Here is a 23,326-nt window from a genome sequence, read left to right on the forward strand (position 1 = left end):
CCTTAGTTTTTGACTTATTCAATTTAAATCCTGCTAATTGACCAAACTCTTGAATTAATTCTAAGACCCTTTTAGTACTAGATTCTGGCTCTTGTAATGTAAGTACCAGATCATCTGCAAATGCTCTCAGTTTGTACTGTTTAGCTCCGACCTGTACCCCTTTAACCAGCTGATCCCTTCTAATCATGTTCAGCAAAACCTCCAGGACTGATATAAAAAGTAGTGGGGAGATTGGGTACCCCTGACGTGTCCCTTTTTCTATCTTAAATTCTTCCGTAACCACATTATTTACTATTAGCTTTGCTTTTTGTTCAGAGTATATTGCACTTATACCATTTTCAAACCCTTGGCCTACCCCCATCCCCTGGAGATTCTTCCTCATAAAACTCCAAGAAATATTGTCAAAGGCTTTCTCCGCGTCCACAAATATCAAAACTGCTTTAGTGTTTATATTCACTTCTAGTTTTTCCAAAATGTCGATTATATTCCTTACATTATCTTACAAATGTCTTCTTGGGAGAAAGCCTGCTTGGTCTCTATGAATCTCCTCCATCAAAACTTTTTTCAGTCTCTTAGCCAAAATGTCAGCAAAGATTTTGTAATCCACATTTAATAACGAGATAGGGCGGTAGTTCTTAAGTTGAGTCTTTTCAGTCTCTGTCTTTGGTATAAGTGTAATATAAGCCTCTTTCCACGATTCTGGTGCTCTTTTCCCCTCCAAAATTTCATTGCAGACTTACTTCAAAGGTTGTAATAACCACTCCTTCAAAGCTTTATAATATCTGGAAGTCAGCCCATCCGGTCCCGGAGATTTGCCCAATTGCGTGTTTTGAATGGCACCTTCTATTTCCTGTTCAGTTATTTTCTGATTCAAAACTATTTTACTGTCTATGGTTGAACTAAAAAGTAAGGAAAATAATCTGAGACTGAGGTCAGTTCCAGAACTTGAAAAGGGAGATTTAATTGAATATTTGACAAAAGAATTCGCAGAATTTTGGTCTTTGGAAGAAGATAAAGACTTCAAAATTGTAAGTGCATTCAGACTTGGAAAAGGAGGGAGGAAGGTTAAGTCCAGAGACTGCCTGATCTCCCTCAGAATGAAGGAAGAAAGAGATAAGATACTGAATGCACATTTTCAAAAGACCTTGGAAATTCAGGATTGTAAAGTGGAAATCTACAAGGACATCCCAAAACACTTACTGGAGCTAAGATCTAATTACAGAGACTTGGTGACACTATTGAGAGGCAACAGAATCATCTTTAGATGGGAGTTCCCCCAGGGACTATCTTTTACGTTCAGGGGGAAGAAAGTCAAAATCAAAACAGCTGAAGACAAGGAAAAATTTTTGAGCGACTACGGAGAAGACCTTCAGAAAGGGACTGAAGGTGAATTAGGAGCCTTAGGAACTGGACCATTAAGTTCGGTACCTACACCTTTGGGTTCTGAGGACCTTGAGAAAGCAATACCACCGCCAAAGGGAGAATAGAAATACTTCAGCATGTCTCTGCAACTATTAAGTTGGAACATTCATGGCTGTAACTCCCCAGAGAAAAGGAAGAAGATATTTCATTTATTTAAAAAGGAACAATTATATTTAATTTGTCTACAGGAAACACATGTGACTAGGCTTCATAGGAAAGTTTTAATTAACAAGAGACTGGGCCAAGAATTTATTTCATCTGACAGAGTGAAGAAGAGAGGAGTTGTTATTTACGCAAGAGAAAGCCTATCACCAAAATTTCTTTTTAAAGATGAACATGGAAGAATTTTGGCAATTGAAATTCAAGTACAAGGAGAAAAAATTTTGATCTTGGGAATTTATGCACCAAACGAGGGGAAGTCGGAATTTTACAAGACGTTGCATGAGACAATGCTGGAGCATATTGACTACAATAACATTATTATGATGGGAGACATGAATGGGGTGGTATCTACGAACATGGACAAAGCGCAAAGCCAAAGTATAACAAAAGAGGGCAGACTACCAAAGACTTTTTTTGAACTAACTGACAATATGGATCTGATTGATATTTGGAGAACAAAGAACTCCCTAGGAAGAGAAGGGATCTTCTTTTCTGAAGCTAAAATGACATGGACAAGAATTGACCAAATATGGATAACTAGAGGACTGGCACCGAAGACTAGAAAAGTGGAAATCTGCCCAAAAACCTGCTCCGACCATAATGCTGTAAAGATGGAAATGAGACTAACTACGACTGGTTCCTTCAGATGGAAGATGAATGACACCTTATTAAGAGATCAAGAGATTGTTAAGAAGGCCCAAAAAAATTTGAAGGACTACTTTGAAGTAAACTTGAAAACCACAGTGGAAAAAAGAGTAATCTGGGACGCAAGCAAAGCAGTTATGAGGGGGTTTCTGATACAGCAGAATGCAATAAAAAGGAGAACCCAAAGTGAGAAAAAAGACAGAATTTTGGAAAAAATAAAAGAAGGAGAGAAAAAATTAAGATCGAAACCAAAGTCACAGGAGATCTTGAGAGAAATTAAACTATATCAAGTACAATATATGAAATTAGTAAATCAGGAAGTTGAATGGAAAATTAAGCAAATGAGGCAAAAAACTTTTGAATCGGCAAATAAATGTGGAAAACTGCTGGCATGGCAGTTGAAAAAAAGACAGAAGCTGAACACGGTTACTAACCTCGAGATTGAAGGGAGAAATATCCAGAATCCTGTGGAGATTAGAAAGTGAAGAAGAAGAAGAGTTTGGATTTGATATCCTGCCTTTCACTCCCTTTAAGGAGTCTCAAAGCGGCTAACATTCTCCTTTCCCTTCCTCCCCCACAACAAACACTCTGTGAGGTGAGTGGGGCTGAGAGACTTCAAAGAAGTGTGACTGGCCCAAGGTCACCCAGCAGCTGCATGTGGAGGAGTGGAGACGCGAACCCGGTTCCCTAGATTACGAGACTACCGCTCTTAACCACTACACCACACTGGCTCTCGTGCTTCCAGAGATACTTCAAACAACTTTATACACAGGGGCCGCAGAAAGAAACCGATATAGACCAATTTTTAAGAACTAATGGATTACAAAAACAGGACAACACTGAACTATAAGATAACGGAACAGGAGATTGAAGGTGCCATCCAGAACATGCAATTGGGCAAGTCTCCAGGGCCGGACGGGTTAACCTCCAAGTATTATAAGACTTTGAAAGACTACTTAATTCAACCATTGAAGGAGGTGTGCAACGAGATTATGGAGGGGAAGAAGGCACCGGAGTCGTGGAAAGAAGCTTTCATCACACTCATACCAAAATCCGAAACAGAAAAGGCACAACTTAAGAACTACCGTCCCATATCCCTTTTAAATGTGGATTATAAAATTTTTGCAAATATTTTAGCCAACAGATTGAAAAGAGTGTTAAATGAAGTAATACACAAAGATCAGGCAGGTTTTCTCCCAGGTAGACATTTGTCTGATAACACAAGGAACATTATTGACATATTGGAGTTATTGCAAACGAACACTAATACAAAAGCAGTGTTAATTTTTATTGATGCGGAGAAGGCCTTTGATAATATTTCTTGGAGTTTTATGAAGAAAAATCTTAAGGGAATGGGTGTGGGACGAGGGTTTGAAAATAGTTTAGAAGCGATCTATTCGGAACAAAAGGCAAAATTGATAGTTAATAATGTGGTGTCAAAAGAGATTAAAATTGACAAAGGAACACGACAGGGTTGCCCTATCTCTCTATTGCTATTTATTTCGGTCCTGGAAGCGCTCTTGAATATGATTAGGAAGGACCAGTTGATCAAAGGAATTCAGGTCGGAGCTAAACAATATAAACTTAAAGCCTTTGCAGATGACCTGGTTTTGACGTTACAGGAGCCAGAATCTAGTATGAAAAGAGTTTTAGAACTGATTCAGGAATTTGGTCATGTGGCAGGATTTAAACTAAATAAGCAGAAAACTAAAGTATTGGAGAAAAATATGACGTTAATGGAAATAGAAAGGTTTCAGAAAGAGACAGATTTAAATGTGGTGAAGAAAGTGAAATACCTAGGGATAAACATGACAGCCAAAAATCTGAATCTATTTAAAGATAATTATGAAAAATGCTGGTCAGAGGTTAAAAAAGATTTAGAAATCTGGTCAAAATTGAAGCTCTCCTTGTTGGGTCGAATTGCTGCTATAAAGATGAATGTATTGCCAAAAATGTTGTTTTTGTTTCAAACCTTGCAGATTGTGGACAGGATGGACTGTTTCAAGAGGTGGCAGAGAGACATTTCTAAGTTTGTCTGGCAGGGCAAAAAGCCCAGAATAAAATTTAAAATATTGACTGATGCTAAGGAAAGAGGGGGGTTTGCCCTGCCGGACATGAGGCTATATTATGAATCAGCAGCATTCTGATGGATGAAAGACTGGCTACTTCTTGAAAACACTGACATTCTAGATTTGGAAGGGTTTAACAATGCGTTTGGGTGGCATGCATATTTGTGGTATGACAAGGTTAGAGCTCATAAAGCATTCAAGAATCAAGTTTTTAATGTCTGGACAAGATACAAAGATTTGTTGGAAAATAAGACCCCAAGGTGGTTGTCGCCTATGGAAGCTAAGGCTCTGAAAAGACTCAATATGGAGGCCAAATGGCCGAAATATTGGGAAATACTAGAACAAAACGGAGACATATGGAGATTGCAGAGTTTTGAGAAATTAAAAGATAAAGTGCGAGATTGGCTACACTATTACCAAATTAGAGAGGTTTTGAATATGGATAAAAAAATAGGTTTCCAAGTGGAAAAATCGAAATTAGAAACGGAATTGTTAGAACCTAAGACCAAGGTAAGAATGTACAACTTGCTGTTAAAGTGGAATACTCAGGATGAAACGGTCAAATCAGCTATGATTAAGTGGGCACAAGACATCGGTTATAACATTATTTTTGCTGACTGGGAACGGTTATGGACCACTGGTGTGAAATTCACGGCATGTAACGCCTTGAAAGAAAATATTATGAAAATGATTTATAGGTGGTACATGACACCAGTCAAGCTTGCAAAAATATACCATTTGCCTGACAATAAATGTTGGAAATGTAAGGAAACTGAGGGAACATTCTTTCACCTCTGGTGGACGTGCCCAAAGGTTAAGGCTTTCTGGGAAATGATCTATAATGAACTGAAAAAGGTATTTAAGTATACCTTCCTTAAGAAACCAGAGGCCTTTCTCTTGGGCATTGTCGGCCAGATGGTGTTAAAGAAGGACAGAACTTTCTTTATGTATGCAACAACAGCAGCAAGAATACTCATCGCAAAGTACTGGAAGACACAAGATTTGCCCACCCTGGAAGAATGGCAGATGCAATTGATTGACTACATGGAATTGGCAGAAATGACTGGCAGAATCCGAGATATGGGGGAAGAACAAACAGAAGAAGATTGGAAGAAATTTAAAGACTATCTGCAAAAACATTGCAAATTATTTGAATGTTAAAGTGATGCACGATATAAAGATAGTGCGGCATTAGTGACATAGTTGAAAGGAATATGTAAAGATGTTTTATGAGCTATAAGTAAAGAAATATAGCAGTATTAACCAATGTTAAAATGATGGGGGATTAGAAGATAAGTGGTCAGTAGCGGAATGGTTAATTTTAAAGAAAATAAGTAATATTAAAATTAATCAAAATAGTGGAAGGATTTGCTGAAAACAAATTAGAAACTGGAATACGGAAAGGGGAGGTGTGAGGAAGTCGGGAAAGTAAGCTACAAGAAATTAAGATTTGAACTTAGATACTTTTTTCTGTTTTTGTATGTTTTATATTGTGTTTTGTTTGTTATTGTGTTGTTTGGTGCTGTTATGATAAAAATTTGTTGAAACTTTAATAAAAATATTTTTTTAAAAAAAACTATTTTACTTTCATGAGAAATTTTTTTTAATCCATTTTTCTCAAGAAATTGTTCTATGTCCAATTCTTTCTGCGGCCCTTGTGAATATAGTTGTTTAAAGTACAGTGGTGCCTCGCAAGACGAAATTAATTCGTTCCGCAAGTCTTTTCGTCTTGCGAGTTTTTCGTCTTGCGAAGCACGGTTTCCCATAGGAATGCATTGAAAATCAATCAATGCGTTCCTATGGAAACCGCCTTCAGACCAGGTTTGGGGACAGTCTGTCCCCCGACCTCTTCTGAAGGCCGACGTGGGGGGGCGAAAGTCTTTGCTTCCCCCCCCCTTCCCGGGACAGCGGAGACTTCTCCGCTGTCCGGGGCGATCTTAAAATGCTGGCGGGCGGCAGCGCTGCCGCCCGCCAGCATTTTAAAATCCCCCGGGAAGGCAGGCAGGGGGGACAAAGACTTTTGCCCCCCACCCGCCTTCAGAAGAGGTCCAGAGGGCTCTCCAAGCTGCGGATAGCAGCCTGCTGCCCCGCGCGAGGGGCAGACATTCGCAGCTTGGGGAGCCCTGCAGGACTTCCCCGCAGGGCTCTCCAAGCTGCGGATAGCAGCCTGCTGTCCCGCGTGAGGGGCGCTCTTAAGCAGAGCGCCCCTCGCGCGGCGCAGACATTCGCAGCTTGGGGAACCCTGCAGGACTTCCCCGCAGGGCTCTCCAAGCTGCGGATAGCAGCCTGCTGCCCCGCGCGAGGGGCGCTCTTAAGAAGAGCGCCCCTCGCGCGGCGCAGACATTCGCCGCTTGGGGAACCCTGCAGGACTTCCCCGCAGGGCTCTCCAAGCGGCGAATGTCGGCCCCGCGCGAGGGGCGCTCTGCTTAAGAGCGCCCCTCGCGCAGGGCAGCAGGCTGCGCACCTTCCCCTCTGTTCCCGGACCTGTCCTGAAGGCTTGCGGTGGGAGGAGGGCTTTCCACCCCACCGCCAACATTCAGAATGCTGTTCTGAATGTGGCGGTGGGGAGGAAAAACCCTCCTCCCACCGCAAGCCCCGGGAACAGAGGAGAAGCGCTGCGCACCTTCCCCTCTGTTCCCGGACCTGTCCTGAAGGCTTGCAGTGGGAGGAGGGCTTTCCTCCCCACCGCCAACATTCAGAATGCTGTTCTGAATGTTGGCGGTGGGGAGGAAAAACCCTCCTCCCACCGCAAGCCCCGGGAACAGAGGAGAAGCCCTTCGCGCCTTCCCCTCTGTTCCCGGACCTCCCACCGCAAGCCTTAGGACAGGTCCGGGAACAGAGGAGAAGGCGCGCTGCGCTTCCCCACTGTCCCCGGAGATTTCCCTATGGGCTTTCGTCTTGCGAAGCAAGCCCATAGGGAAATTCGTCTTGCGAAGCCGCTAAAAAATCGGAAAACCCTTTCGTCTTGCGGGTTTTTCGTTTAGCGAGGCATTCGTCTTGCGGGGCACCACTGTATTTTTGGAAGCAGTTTCTAATCTCAATTGGATTATAAATGTTCTTTCCTTCCACTTCTAAATTTGTAACCGTATTTAATTTTTGTCTTTTCCTCATTTGCCAAGCCAGTAATTTGCCACATTTATCTGCTGATTCAAAAGTCTTTTGTCTCATTTGTTTAATTTTCCATTCTATTTCTTGATTCATCAGTTCCATATATTGTGTTTGATATAAATTAATTTCTCTCAAAATCTCTTGAGACTTTGGTTTCACTCTTAATTTCTTTTCCCCCTCTTTTATCTTCTCCAAAATTTTGTCTTTTTTCTCGTTTTGGCTTCTCTTCTTTATTGCATTTTGTTGTATCAAAAACCCTCTCATAACAGCTTTGCTTGCGTCCCAGATTACTCTTTTTTCAACATTGGTCTTCATGTTTATTTCAAAATAGTCTCTCAAGGTTTTTTGGGCCTTTTTGTACACTTCTTCATCTCTAAATAAGGTGTCATTCATCCTCCATCTGAAGGAACCAGCTGTTATTTGCTTCATCTCCATCTTTTACGGCATTATGGTCGGAGCAGGTTTTTGGGCAGATTTCGACTTTTTTTATCTTTGGTGCCATTCCTCTAGTAACCCATATTTGGTCAATTCTAGTCCATGTCATTTTGGCTTCAGAAAAGAAGGTTCCCTCTCTCTCAAGAGGGTTTTTTGTTCTCCAAATGTCAACCAAATCCATATTGTCAGTCATTTCAAAAAATGTTTTTGGTAGTCTTCCATCTTTAGTGACTACCTGTCTTTGTGCTTTGTCCATATTTGTAGAAACTACTCCATTCATGTCTCCCATCAGAATTAAATTATAGTCCAGATAATCCAACAAAGTCTCATGCAACTTCTTAAAAAATTCAGATTTCCCCTCATTCGGTGCATAAATTATGTTATTCTTCTCTCCCTTAATTTTGACCCAAATGCTCTCACTTTGGCTTTGAGGTTCTAAATCTTGGATCTCTTCACAGGTATACACATCCCTGATATATAACGCCACTCCTCCTCCTTTCTTGTCTGGTCTCTTTCTCTGAAATAGATTGTATCCCTCCATTATTACATTCCAATCGTGGGACTTATCCCACCAGGTTTCAGTGATGCATATTATGTCATATTTAGTTTGCTGTACCAAGAGCTCAAGCTCATCTTGTTTATTTCCCATGCTTTGCGCATTAGTGTACAGACACTGAAGTCCATTAATCATTCCCCCGTGTCTCTTATTTAAGGATTTTTTCCTCCCACCACTAGGTCTGCGTGCTGTTTGCTCCATTTGGTCTATGACATTTGGATGATCATCTTCATCAATTGATAGACTCCTACCTTCAGGAGCACTGTCTCCCTCCCCCACATTAGTCAGTTTAAAGCCCTCCTGATGAGGTTTCTGAGATTTTTGGCAAAAACATTCCTCCCAACCGTTGTGAGGTGCAGCCCATCGCTTGCCAGAAGTCCATCTTCAAGAAACTGCAGTCCGTGAAACAGTAAACAAACTGTTCCTGTTTACACCATTTGCGAAGCCAGCTGTTCACTCCCACTATTTTTCCCTCTCTCCCTGGGCCACGTCGTTCAACTGAGAGGACAGATGAGATGACAATTTGTGCATTTAATTGCTTCAATTTCCTGCCCAGAGCCTCGTAGTCTCTTTTGATCTTCTGGAGGCTATTGCTTGCAGTGTCATTGGTTCCCACATGAACCAAGAGGAAGGGGTATTTGTCAGTGGGTTTTATGATTCCTTGCAGTCGTTCAGTTACATCTTGGATCTTAGCCCCGGGGATACAGCACATTTCCCGAGACATCTTGTCAGGCCCACAGATCACTGCTTCTGTTCCCCTCAGTAGGGAATCCCTTATCACCACTACATGCCTCCTCTTAGGTCTGGTCGGGGTTCTTCCGTGAGCTGTCCGTTCCAAGGTCACCTGCACATTCTCTGAGGACTGACTTCGCTGCTCGTCTTCATATACCTGATCGACTGTAATGAGGGAGAGATCCTTAAATGGAGTCTGCTCTTTGTCTTCCATGCTAGGGGAGAGGACCTCAAAGCGATTGTGTATTTTTAAACAATCAGAGCGAACCCTGGGCCTCCTACTTCTTTGAGTCACGTTTCTCCATATATCTGGCTCCTGTGTTGGTGAACTGGCCTCCTTCTCAGGGGAGTCCCCTGTCTCCTCCTCGGTGCAGACGGTGTGCTCTGTTGCTTCCAAGAAGAGCTCCAGCTCTAATTCTTTGGAGCGTAGCTACACGTTCCTCCAGTTGCTGGACTTTGTCTTCTAAGAGGGCAATCAACATGCAATTGCTGCAGGTACAGCTGCCTGCAACCTTTGGCAAGATGGCAAACATTGCGCAGGAACCGCAGGCGACTGCAGCTGTTTCCTCACCCTCCATCTTGAGAACGTGTCGCTGGGGGTGACTACAGCGGTCCTCCATCATAAAAAGCGTGAAAACCGGACAAATACCTCCCCCCCAAAAAACCTAGGTCTCCCCCAACAAACGTTTGAGACTAGTTCCCCTAAATCTAAAAGATGGATCAAACTGCGTGCGCCACTAGGCACGCCCCGCTGCCCTGCAAGCTCTGATAAGCTCCTCCCACAGCTGATCACCTGCCTCAACAGAAACCCTGCCCCCTCTGACCCTTGCACAGGGAGAGCAGCTAATCAGCCACAAAAACACACACACAAGAAAACCCTTTTTGCTCCTTCTTCAGCTGCTGCTCTGCAAGCTCTGATAAGCTCCTCCCACAGCTAATCACCTGCCTCAACATAAACCCTGCCCCCTCTGACCTTTGCAGCTAATCAGCCACAAGAAACACACACAAGAAAACCCTTTTTGCTCCTTCTTCAGCTGCTAACCTGCAAGCAGAATTAACAACAACAACAGAATTAAGAACAACAACAACAACAGAACTGTAGTCCCCTACAGTAGCTTTCCCACCACTTCAGTAATGTTTGTATCATCCCTTGGATGTTCAGATACAGATACAGCAAGGAGTCACTGGTGCTCCCAACTATCAGATATTGCATGTTGCACTAGCATCTGTATTTATCTGCCCATGACAGTGCTTTAGATTGTAGCCAGAATGCTAGTCACTAGATGACTTCAGCTCAAGTTACTCTGAATGCAGGTAGCGTGGGGGAATCCATTGTTTTTATTTGTTTCCTATGAACAGATTACAAAGTGGGGGTTACTTTTATAGGTAATCAGCACTGATAGCATAGCAGATTTCCTTAATTTTATACGCTCTAGAGGTGGTCGTGGAGATCGGACTGGTCGGTATGGTGCTGTTGAGCAGACCCTGGATGAGAGGTTAGAAGGCCGGAACCAGAGAGACCATGACTACAGAGATATGGATTATAGATCCTATATGAGAGATTTCAACAGCCAGGAGCCTACCAATGACTATGATGATTCTTCTGAGGAGCACAGTGTGGAGGTAAGATGTGGTGTGGAGCTGTTGGAGACGCCTGTCCTCTTTGTGACTACCTCTTGGGAGGTAGAATGCAGTGGCCTGCATGGCTCTCTGAAGAGCTGCCTCTCCAGAGGAAACCATCAGATGGGAGGATTTCACAGCTGATTTTTATAAGCAGCTGGCAGTAGGAGTGGGATCTAGCACCCAACAGTTGTGCTTCTGGGTGTAGTTTTGCAGAACTGCTGTTGTGGGGAGACTGTAACAAGTTAAGTACAGTGGTACCTCATGTTACATATGCTTCAGGTTACATACGCTTCAGGTTACAGACTCCGCTAACCCAGAAATAGTGCTTTAGGTTAAGAACTTTGCTTCAGGATGAGAACAGAAATTGTGCTCTGGCGGCGCGGCGGCAGCAGGAGGCCCCATTAGCTAAAGTGGTGCTTCAGGTTAAGAACAGTTTCAGATTAAGTACGGACCTCTGGAATGAATTAAGTACTTAACCTGAGGTACCACTGTAGCTGCCACAACGAAATATGTGGTCGTTTGGGACAATATACTACTGGTTGTGTGAAGGAATCATGGAGGGAAGTGCTGGAACAGGTAATGGAACTGGACTTGTGAAACAATCTCAGTTGCTAGAAAAATGCTGTATGCTTTGGAAGATTGCTTTTCCTATGGCACCACCAAAGGCAGAGGAGTGAAAGTGGTGATGGTGCTGTGACTGCCGGACATTTAGTAGGGAATTGTTAGGCCTTGTCCTGCAAAGCTGGGCACTACTCTCTTAAGCCCATCCATTCTGAGCTTTTCTCTTCTTTTCTGTACAACAATCCTAACCCAGGATTCCTATGAGGCCTCCTCTGGATCAGAGACACAACGCAGAAAGAGGGACAGCCCCAGTGAGCAGTTGGGATTTCCTGCAGATGGTGACTACCGGGACCAGGACTACCGCACTGAGCAAGAGGAAGAAGAACAGAAGGCTAGCAGCATCATTATGCTGAGGATGCTGCCCCAGTCTGCCACTGAGAATGATGTACGTTAGGCAGTTGGGCTGGGAGGCACTGCTTCCTTGCAGTAACTTGTTGCTGTTGCTTCCTTGTTTCTCTAACTCTTACCTCTTCAATGCTCCCTGATGTTGGCATTGATCACTCCTTTTATGCTTTTCTGCAGATCCGAGCCCAGTTGCAGGCACATGGATTCCAGCCCCGAGAGGTGCGGCTGATGCGGAATAAAGCTTCAGGTGAGCTCCCGTTCATAGTTCTATCTTTTCCCTTCTCTTGGTATTGCCATAGTGTTTCACCTACCATGTGACATACTCCAAATTAGAGTGCAGTCTTCCAGATATGTATCTATGTGGAACTGGTTTGCCCTGTGGCATTAGTTTTGGTCTGTGCTATGTACATTCCCCTAGTGTTTAGAACCAACCAGGCTTTTAGATGTCACCAATGGATCATTAATAGCTCCTTGTGTGCTATTGTAGTTCTGTAAACTTGGAACTCTGTAGTTCCCCTGCTGTGTGATTGGCAGAACATTGAGGCCTATTCTTGGTTCCTGTTCTTTTCCAAGGTTTGTTGCATACTATATAATTGTGAGCATCCTCAGATCTAGCAATTCAGCATTTATTTCCATAGGAAGATCTTCTTTGGGGGTTTTTCTGCCTTTCTTGCTTGACCTCTTTCTCTGTGGTAGGAGACAAAAACCAACAAATGGATGATGGATGAAGACAATCCTTTTGGATATGTATGGTGTCTTCTATTTGGCCTCATTTGATCAGATATGAGGTTTGCAGTGATTCTTCTTGGATCTTTGCAGCCTAAGTTGAGCTCTTTTTAATAGTGGCACTGAGGAAACAGATATGAAGGCGGGCTATACAACTTTTAACCTATCAAGTTGAATGCAGCCCTTTAACCATATATGGCTTACCAGGGACAGATTAAATCTGTTTGAATTTTTTCTTATTATCATGGGCAGGCATGGAGGGAGGATTTTCAACTCACCAATCAAGTATTGTGGTCAGTTGAGTGGATCCTAAGTTATGCAGGCCTCCATTAAGGAAAGTAGTTACCAACCAATTGGGGTGGCATTGGAAAGTAAAAGGAAAGCATGAGATCCCTTAAGTCTGTTCCAAGAGAAATGGTCAGACTGTGTCCAGTCTGCATCTTAGGACTGTTTTTTGAGTAAAGTTATAACCAAGCAGGTAAGTTTGCTCCTTCTTTCCAGGGTTACCCCCTGCATATCACACACACTTGCAGCCTATGAGTCATGGTTGTGTACCTTTTTCTTTTTAAAAGCAAGGTGTGTATGTGACTATAGTCCTCTGTATCTGCCCTCTGTTATACCAGACCTGAAAAGGGCTGGTTGGTACTACAAGATGGAGGGTACAGAAAGGCACCCTGCTTCCATGGGCAGCCAAAGGCTGAGAGAAGCAAAGACACATTGCAACACATTACATAAATGGGAAAACCCATTTTTACAAGGGCAGAGTCTGCAAAGCTTGAGAATAAAATTCCCTGGAGAGTTGTAACCTCTTGAGAGCTGTCCACAGCAGCTTGCTCTTGTGTATATTGGTTCAATTCTTTAAAAAAATCATCTGTCATATTAGAATAGGAAACCTATTCATAGACTTCCAACATTGTGCTTAGTTACGGTATTGCTAAGGGGAAAAGTGGGGAAGAGGTTAATCACTGCCATATTAGTTGGTTGGATTCAGCACATCTTTTCTGGGTTTGTATGAACCTTCTTCCAATATAGGCACATGTTGTTACTGGTGTTTATGTAGCTCATTCTTCTTCACAACAGCTCTAAGAGATCTCTGTTATTTCTGTTGTCTAAATGGGGAAATGAGGCTAAATGTCTGGCCCAAAGTCATTCAGTGAGTCTTGAGGCAGAACTGGGATTTGAACCCAAATCTTCTAAGTTCAAGTCCAACAGATCACAGCTGTGTGTATCTTGAAGATGCCATTGCTGCTGGGTCCCTTGTGCTAGTGCCCTCTGTGGTGGGTGTTTTTTGGTGCTCCTTCCAAAATAAGCAGGCACTTCACCTTTCCGAATGATAGCACAAGTGCCCTAGTGTGGTATTAAGAAGGAACCTCCTGCACAGATGCTTTGCCACAACTGTGGCGTACACTTAAGGAGAAAGTGGTAGATGCCTAATGGAAAAAGATAGTGTTAGTGGAAGCAGTAGGAATAGATCTGCTTGGAGCCATCACTCTCTGTTAAACTTTTTGCCATTTGGAGGTATTATGAGTTGGCTGATAAAGGCACAGGACTGAAAGTTGTGACTTCACAGATCTGTTCCCAGCTTGGGGTGAGGGAAGGGGAGAAATACTTGGAGGTTTGAGTAGAGGTGAGTGGCAATTGTACATCAGAAACATTCCTTGCTTAGGATGATCAGAAGAGCAAGCAACTCCCTTTTTGTGGTCAGCATCTGAGTCTGCACCATCCCACTTTACACCTAGGGTGCCCTTTCTGTGCCTTTCCACTCTTCCCTGTTTCTCCCCCGCATCCTGCCCTTGCCCCAATTGGTACAGCGACAGGGATGCGTGATGTTGGCTGGATCTGTTGACTAACACACTGCGTCTGTATCTGAATGCTGTCCTCCAGGTCAGAGCCGGGGCTTCGCCTTCGTCGAGTTTAATCACTTGCAGGACGCTACACGATGGATGGAAGCCAATCAGGTTGCTTTGCTGCACTTGAAACCCACAAGTACTGCTACTGTTAATGACCAATCCAAACACCTGGTTCATATGAAAAGCTCCAGCCGCTTTCCCCATAGGAAATTACTGAAGGGAATGGGGAAGAGGAGTTAGGTCTGAATTAGATATCTCTAGTCTCAGGAATCAAACAGAGAATTTGACTTTTTGGGACCACCCAAGTCCCAAGAAGTGGGGTTCTGGTGTCTTAGAATAGGGACACAAAAAGTCAGGACTTCTGAGTGGTATTAACAACCCAGGGAGTGGGTTAGCCTCTGGATTTAATTTCCACATTGGGGAGAAGGTGGTCTAGCAAGTTGAGCAGGGGAACTAAGGATCTAGGCTATGATCCACAGTAGTGGGGGCTGGAGGAGTTCCTGGTAGTAAGGAAAGGGTTTGGGGAGTTAGGACTCCTGTGTGCTCTTTCTGCTCTGGATATATGCATGATCCTGAGTGTGATACAGGCTCCAGTCTCAATGGGTATCTGTCAGAGATGATGCTGATGCTGATGCTGCGTGTGCGTTCTCTCCCAGTGCAGTCAGGGTTCAAGATAGGAAGCTTTCCTGGGAGGCCTTATCTCCTTCCTCACAGCAGTCTCTGTCTTGACAGCCCATCTGTGCGAGACCCCTTGTTTCTATCCAGCACTGTAGGATCACAGTAAAGGTGTGAAGGGCCACAAACCAAGCTTTCAGACCCAAACTGTCTGTTTTGACCAGAGTTTCAAACTATGGTCCTGTTTCCAAGCAGCCATGAGGTTGGTGAAAATGCACCCCTAGCCCAATATGTTTGGGTTTTCCAGTGTTTATGCAGTCATGGCAATTGCCTCTGCCATCGACTCCTCCTCCTCCTCTTCCTTCTGTTCTCTTGTGTTGGCAGTGTAGCCGGGCCGTGTGTGCGCATCCCCAGTGGGAGCTGACACAGGTAGCCTTGGCATGGCTGAGATGATGCACTTTGCTCCAGATGCAGGAGGGGATAGTGCAAAAACTGGCCTAACAGGAAGATGTGGGCAAGGGATTATTTCCAGCACAGTTTCTACAAGCGTGTGAAAGTAGTAATATATTACTTTGTAAGATTGCAGCAGGTCAGAGGTAGCATTTGTCAGAAGAAGATTCTAGCCTATGGGACCTTGAGTTAAAAGCTCCTAGCAAATGCTTTTAGAAATTGGTGTGGCTTAGCTCTCTAGTTCTTATAAATTATGAGTCCTGGTAATCATTTGATGCCCTCACAAGGTGTTGAGAATCACCAATTGAGGATAACAGTACTTTTCAGAGGCCACTTTAGAAAGATATGATGAGTTGGAAGCAGTTGTGTGCATGAGCGAAGTAGGGTAGGAAGATGAGTACTGAACCTCTGGGGATGTGTATGTAGCTTAAAACCTTATTTTTGGTCTCCCAAAGTTTTTACCTCTTGGACAGAGTTGCAACCAGAACATTGGGTGTTCCTCCAAGCATGCCCATAAATGGGAACTGACATAAGCACAGCAGAGATCTGTGCTGAATGAGGGAGTGATCCCTAGTTAGGGGAAGGTGCCCACTGTGGGGGCACAATGGCTTTGGGTTGGGAGGAGAGGATGGAAATGCATGCTGCTAGCTTTCAGGACGGAAGCTCAAGACAGATCATTCTAGTGGCATAGAGGTTATTGTATGGCGGTGTCTCGGAGCATGGCTGCATTTTCTCTGTCTGTTTCTCCTCCTCTCCATCTTTCTTTCTGTCTCTCTCTGACACACACTCCCTCCATCACAGTAGCCGGACGTCCCGGTGCCTTGGGTAGAGACAGGTGCCTCTGTCGGCCAGGTTAGGTGTGTGCTAGCCAAGTAGCCAAGTTCCAAACCTCTCTCGGCCTGTGCTGCCTTCCCTCCCTCACCCTCATCCATTCAGCTGAAGGGTTTGAACCTCTCCTTCTTTCTGCTGTGGCAGTGATGGGCACCTGCTCACCACTTCTGCGTTTGAGTCTCATTGCAGCATTTCTCTCCCTGCAGCACTCCCTCACAATCCTTGGCCAGAAGGTCTCCATGCACTACAGTGATCCCAAGCCCAAGATCAATGAGGACTGGCTATGCAGTAAGGTAACTGCTTTGTGGTCAGTTTGAGGATGTCAGAGGAGTCAGATGGGCTGTGAGGGTGTTGTGTGAGCAAGGTGAAGGGTGGAAAGAAGGCTGGAGGATTTTGGGGGGGTGGGGGATGGGGTTCTACTGTGCAGCAGTAATGGTTAGCTTCTTCCAGACACGGCTGCTTCAAACGAACAGTGCAATATGGAGATCCAAACTCAGCATCCAGGAGACCCAGTTTCCTTTATCAGAGTCAATTGGAAATGAAAATCAACATGGCGCTAAGTAGGGTATCTGTGCAGGGAATGAGGTCCATGTGCTCAATGGGACTTTCTGTCCTCCTCCTGCCTGCCCCCTGCTCTGGGGGTTATCTCAACCATCCAGAGCAGATTTAGGGGTCATGGGGGTAGGAAATGTAGGGAAACTCCTGTTGAGTGGACCTCATTCTGTATGTTCAAGTTAATTCAATCCTGCCGTAAGTAGTTTTGCATATTTTGAATAGTTTTGCTTTCAAGTAGAGGTTTTAAAATGCTTTTTACAATGATTGCTGGGACTGGAAAGAAAACAAGGCACAATGAACAAAGAACACCTTACTGGGGGCAGAGATCAAGGCACGGCAGACATGAGAAAGGACCTAGTTTCTAAGATTATGCCAAGCATTTATCAGGGTTTTTTGTTTTTGATTTTTTTCTTCACAAATCTCAGGGCCAGAAAAGCAGAGAAGGCATGCAGCAACCAAACCAGCTTTATGGCAAATGTTAGATGTTTTGCAGGAGTTAGCAAGACTTTGTAGGGTCAGCCTTTTCCCATCTCTGGAAGTTAAATAAAGACAGGATGTGTCTGTTCTCTCAACAGTGTGGAGTCCAGAATTTCAAGCGCAGAGAGAAGTGCTTCAAGTGTGGCGTTCCCAGATCTGGTAAAGTTTAATGGGGTGGTGGTGGTTGTTTTTTTACAATGATTTCTATTTTCAAATTACAAAGATATAAGTACCATTCACATGGAAGATACATTTGACATGGGTACATACTCTCCAAAAAAGAGCAAAACCTCTCACTACATAAAAACCAATTAACTAAAGAAATAAATAACCTCTGGACTAGGGTTGCCGTTTTTCAAACAGTAAAAATTGCCAACTACACTGCCAACATGTGTTGCCATAAATGTAGATTTTCCTGGACATTTTAGTGATTTCTGCCTAGACGTCTGGGAAATTCTGGACATATGGCAGCCCTGCTCTGGTCTGATAATCACAGTAGTTCCAAGTGCTACAGTTACTGTGCCATTTCACATCAGCGGGAATATAATCCAAGTTACAACAAACATACAGCACTTTTCAAAGTGTTAGTTCAAGTGAAGAAGGCCATGTCCACATGTAGTGAGGAGATAAAGTTTAGCATTCTGATGATATGTAGCTCAGTAGCATAGTGTAGCCTGCAGCATAGTGACCTCCCCGTTGATATTATTATTTCTTCTTCTTCTTCTTTATGACCATCCCTCAACAGAAGCTGAGCAGAAGCTGCCACCTGGTAGTCGCTTGGACCAGCTGGTGGCTCTGTCAGGAAGAGAACTCAGCCAAGGCCTTCTGCCCCTCCCACAGCCATACCAAGTGTCAGCAGCCCTGTCCACTCAGCCTGTGGCACAAATGTCTGAACCTTGCGCGGAGAATGCTAATGACAGTGAGTATGGAATTGGAGAGTGATATAAGAGCTTCAGTTACGTGGCTGCAATCGGACCTAAACCTGTTCAGTTTTATGGCTTGTTCCCAGTGAAAGTGACAAACTTTAGTTTCATGACGTTGCTGAGATCACCCTGTTAGGCATCCCTGACCACCTCAGCGAGCTCCAATTCCTATGTTACTTACAGGGCAACGGATCATGGCAGTGATTGCAGGTCTCTGATTAGCCCTAGAATGGAATTTGATTGGTTTAAAGAGTCTGAGAGCCTGTGAGATTCATAGCCATGAGGGTGCTGCTGCGGGGAGATAAAGCCCGGTACATTTGATTGTAATGTTACAAGCTTTGGAATGTTGTGCTAAATATATTGACCACCAAAAAAAGCCCAAGTTCTGCTATCAGAGCACAGTGGTACCTCGGGTAACAGATGCTTCAGGTTACAGTCTCTGCTATCCCAGAAATAGTACCTCGGGTTAAGAACTTTGCTTCAGGATGAGAACAGAAATCATGTCGTGGCGGCAACAGGAGGCCCCATTACCTAAAGTGGTATCTCAGGTTAAGAACAGATTCAGGTTAAGAACGGACCTCCAGAACGAGTTAAGTTCTTAACCTGCGGTACCACTGTAGAATCATAGAATTGGAAGGTACCCTGAGGATCATCTAGTCCAACCACGTGCAATGCAGGAATATGCAATTGTCCCATATGGGGATCAAACCTGCAACCATGGCAATATCAGCACCAGGCTGTAACCAACTGAGCTATCCAGCGAGTAGATTATGTGTTAAGAGTCAGTTGTGGCAGGATCTGTAATTAATTATTTTTGTCATAGATTTCAAAACTGCAGAGAGAACGGCTGTAACGCTATAAATGAGGAAAATGTAGACTGAGAGCTGTGCTGAATGATGACTCCTTCTTACCTCTATGGAAGAAGACAGGCATGCATTAAAAAGAGGCTCACAGCACTGTGAAATCTGCTTTGAGCTCTGTCTCTAACACTATATGAGTGGCTAGAGCATAACGGTGAATCTGGCAGTGATATAGGTTGCAGCTATTGCCTGGCTGCTTCATTGCTGCTGTGTCCTCCCCAGGAATGATGCACCCGACAGTTAGTTAGATCTGAGAGGGCATTCTTTTCTGCAGCAACACTAGGCCTCAATAGCATTGGGAAGGTGAGTGTGCAGGAAAATAAGATGTCATACAGCAAAGTGTTTTCTTTCATTGCTTCCTTAGTGTATGAAATGGAAATAGCTGAAATTCCTTCTGCATCAGGTTACTGGTGGTAGGGCACTTCGTACCCAAACAGGAAGCAGAGAAGAGAGATGGTGACAGTGGTGGAGCAGCCAGTCAGTGACTGCAGCATATATGCCTTAGCCTTCACAAACATGCCTATAGAATCCTAGAACTGTAGAGTTGGAAGTGTCTGGAGGCAGTTGGAGGATGGATGGCAGCTCATGAGTTGAAGTTGAATCCTGACAAGGCAGAAATACTGTTCTTGGGGACGGGGAGCAGGTGGGTGGGTGGGACTCCCTGCTCCTGAATGAGGTAACCTTGCCCCTGAAGGACCAGGTGCACAGCCTGGGAGTCATTTTGGACTCACAGCTGTCCATGGAGGTGCAGGTCAATTCTGTGTCCAGAGCAGCTGTCTACCAGCTCCACCTGGTACGCCGGCTGAGACCCTCCCTGCCTCTGCCTTGTCTCGCCAAAGTGGTACATGCTCTGGTTATCTCTCGCTTACTGCAGTGTGCTCTACGTAGGGCTACCTTTGAAAATGACTTGGAAACTACAACTAATTCAGAATGCGGCAGCTAGACTGGTGACTGGGAGCAGCTGCTGGGACCATATAGCACCAGTCCTAAAGGATCTCCACTGGCCCCCAGTATATTTCCAAGCACAATTCAAAGTGTTGGTGCTGACCTTTAAAGCCCTGAACAGTGTTGCCCCTGTAGACCTCAAGGAGCGTCTCCACCCCCATCCCTCAGCTGGGACACTGAGGTTCTCCTCTGAGGATCTTCTGGTGGTTCCCTCACTGCAAGAAGCAAAGTTACAGGGGACCTTCTCAGCAGTGGCGCCCACCCTGTGGAATGCCCTCCCGTCAGATGTCAAGGAGATAACTACACAACTTTTAGAAGACATCTGAAGGCAGACCTGCTCAAGGAAGTTTTTAATGTTTTTATATGTGCTGCCCATATGGCAGGAGAATAATAATGATGATAATGATGTTGATGATGATAATTGGAAGGGATCTCAAGGGTCTTTAGTCCAATGCCCTGCAATGCAGAAATCACAGTTTAAAGAATCCAACCTCCGTCTGAAAGTGTGCTCAGTGTTCTGTGCACTTTTTCTTAATGTACATCTATTCTCTCAGGAGCAGAAAGTGCTGATACATTTTTGTTTCATTTTTTCTGCAACAATGAGGGCCAGAAGCTTGATCTTTCCTTCCAAAAAATTGAAGGCAAAATTCTAGGGAACTTGTACAAGCTTTGTTAATCCATAATCCATTCTCAGCTGTGAAATTTCTTAAATCCTGTTGAAGGAGAGCTCTGAGGTGGTTGAAAGAGGCCAGGATTCTGATTACCATACCATGTGTTACTCTTCACAGCAATCATCTTGCGAAACCTGAATCCTCATAGCACAATGGACTCCATTTTAAGTGCCTTGGCACCATATGCTGTTCTCTCCTCCTCAAACGTCCGTGTTATCAAAGATAAGCAGACACAACTCAACCGTGGTTTTGCGTTCATTCAGCTCTCTACCATTGTGGTGAGTGCCACAAACAGCATGTTGTAGTTCCAGTCCTGTCTTAGAAAAAGGCAGTGGGAATGGGGGGCTGTAGAGGAAAGGGATTTGTTGTTGTTTAGTCATTTAGTTGTGTCCGACTCTTTGTGACCCCATGGACCAGAGCACGCCAGGCACTCCTGTCTTCCACTGCCTCCCGCAGTTTGGTCAGACTCATGTTTGTAGCTTCGAGAACACTGTCCAACCATCTCGTCCTCTGTCGTCCCCTTCTCCTTGTGCCCTCCATCTTTCACAACATCAGGGTCTTTTCCAGGGAGTCTTCTCTTCTCATGAGGTAGCCAAAGTCTTGGAGCCTCAGCTTCACGATCTGTCCTTCCAATGAGCACTCAGGGCTGATTTCCTTCAGAATGGATAGGTTTGATCTTCTTGCAGTCCGTGGGACTCTCAAGAGTCTCCTCCAGCACCATAATTCAAAAGCATCAATTCTTCGGCGATCAGCCTTCTTGATGGTCCAGCTGAAGAGCTTTGGTAGTTTCATTTCTCTCCCTATGCTCTCTCCCAGGAGGCAGCTCAGCTGCTGCAGATCCTTCAGGCCCTGCATCCACCACTGAACATTGATGGCAAGACGATTAATGTGGAATTTGCCAAAGGTTCCAAGCGGTGAGTATAGGAGTGTCCAGAACTGGGCCTGCTGCAGATTCTGCTGCAGACATCCCTAATGACTCCTGTGTCTCTCTGCAGGGACATGAGTTCATCAGATGGAAACCGCATCAGTGCTGCTTCTGTAGCCAGCACTGCCATTGCAGCTGCTCAGTGGGCCATCTCGCAGGTAACGTAGTGAACAAGGAACAATGGGACAAGGAGAGTGATAATGGCTCCCGAGAACTGCTCTCGGTAGCAGGGATGTCTTTGGCTTATCCTCATTAACTATTGGCCCATATTGACTTAGTATAGGAGTGGGGAAATGTTAGTCATAGGCCAACCTGCTGGGAGCTGCATGCTTCACACACATATGTGCGCGTGCACACGGAGGATACAGACATGCTGACTCTGCCATTCCGATCAGTCATCTGACGTGGGGCTGATTTGCATCCCCATTGTGGTGCTCCACTGGATAGAGAGGGTTTATATCTTTCCGCCTAAACCAGCACCACAATGGGAGTTAAAATGACTACATCTCTACTTCACTCTGAACACATTTTTTCTCTCCTAGCAGTTCTGCTGCCGCCAGAAAGTATAGTTAGAGGAGAATGTTGTATCTAATATATGCAGAAATATTTTTTGGAATATGCTAAAAATGTGTAATTAAATACATTAAGCATAGAAAAGCCCTCTAAAAGGAATTGTTCTAGGTGGGGAAAGAATCTTTGCATGGACATTTTAGTGAAACCTTTTCCTGATAGGCCAAAGTACATACCCTTGCATCTCCTTTTATAACAAATTCTTTGACCAGTTTCCTGTTTGATTTTTCCAATAGGCATCACAGGGTGGTGAGGCAACCTGGGCAGCTCAAGATGAGCAGACGGTTGATTATGGCTATTACCAGCAGGATGAAGCCTATGGGTCTCAGGGTTTGGAAGCCACAATGTACACACAAGCATATTTGAAAGGGTCCCAGCTGCAGAGCGGCACATCTGGGACATCAGCTGTGGGGAAGGCTGACAAGATCCACAGTGAAAGTTCAGTGGCAGGTAAGAGGCCTGGTCTCCTCTCTCCACCTTACCTGAAGTCTTTTTCTGCCTCCTGACTGACTGTGCTCTCTCTGCCTTCTTGTCTCCTCTTCTCTCACAAAGTAGTGGAGGCATCACTGGAGCCTGGTGTGCCAGGCATAGACCCTGTGCCTGTCCTACCCACTTTCCCCCGTACCAGCCAGACCTCAGCTGTGCCAGTCACATACCAGCCAACTGGCAGCACTGAAGGGTCAAGTTCTGCCCAGGGAAATGCTGCTGCTGCTGCTCCGGTACAGTTGGAACAGAACTGTGTGTGTGTGTGTGTGTGTGTGTGTGTGTGTGTGAGAGAGAGAGAGAGAGAGAGAGAGAGAGAGAGAGAGAGAGATGCAATGCTCTGTACCTCCCAACCTGCCTTTTTGTGTTCTCTCTCACAGTCTCAGTCATATACTATCGTCTCACCAGCTGTACTGAAGCCTGACATGCCTAGTACTGCTCAGCCCCCCAACGCAGGCATCTCCACCAGCACTTCCAGTTTGCCTGTTACCAGCCCTGTAGGGCAAGAGCCTTACACTCAGTACCGTGAGTGCTGGATTCTGTAGGGAACAGAGGGTGGGAAGGGAGGATGTGGCCAGTGTGAGGGGTCTGGGAGTGACTGGGGATTGATGTGACTAGCTGGGGTCTGGGAGCCTTTTATTCCTAGTTCAGGAGGAAGGGAACAGGGCCAAGATCAGGTGCTCTTCTGGTTTGATGTGCTGTTATTTAGTTCATTTCCTGTTTTTCT

The 23,326-nt window shown here is 44.7% G+C and overlaps 1 protein-coding gene across 6 annotated transcripts in view; it reads left to right on the top strand.

The window, feature by feature from the left end:
* The window catches only part of RBM10 (RNA binding motif protein 10), a 69,204-nt gene that overhangs the window by 34,673 nt on the left and 11,205 nt on the right, over positions 1–23,326 (top strand). For 2 of the 6 annotated variants that reach the window (XM_083718624.1, XM_083718623.1), the window contains exons 3-15: positions 10,566–10,752; positions 11,567–11,758; positions 11,896–11,965; positions 14,329–14,402; positions 16,397–16,483; positions 17,321–17,381; positions 17,968–18,141; positions 20,739–20,899; positions 21,438–21,535; positions 21,617–21,704; positions 22,353–22,566; positions 22,672–22,835; positions 22,980–23,124. In XM_083718624.1, coding sequence (XP_083574750.1) covers positions 10,566–10,752; positions 11,567–11,758; positions 11,896–11,965; positions 14,329–14,402; positions 16,397–16,483; positions 17,321–17,381; positions 17,968–18,141; positions 20,739–20,899; positions 21,438–21,535; positions 21,617–21,704; positions 22,353–22,566; positions 22,672–22,835; positions 22,980–23,124 — 1,715 coding nt within the window. The other 4 variants (XM_083718621.1, XM_083718622.1, XM_083718625.1 and 1 more) reach the window with 3 other exon arrangements.

The sequence above is a fragment of the Podarcis gaigeae genome, assembly GCF_964106915.1.
Source record: "Podarcis gaigeae genome assembly, chromosome: 17".
In the NCBI taxonomy this organism is placed as follows: Eukaryota; Metazoa; Chordata; class Lepidosauria; order Squamata; family Lacertidae; genus Podarcis; species Podarcis gaigeae.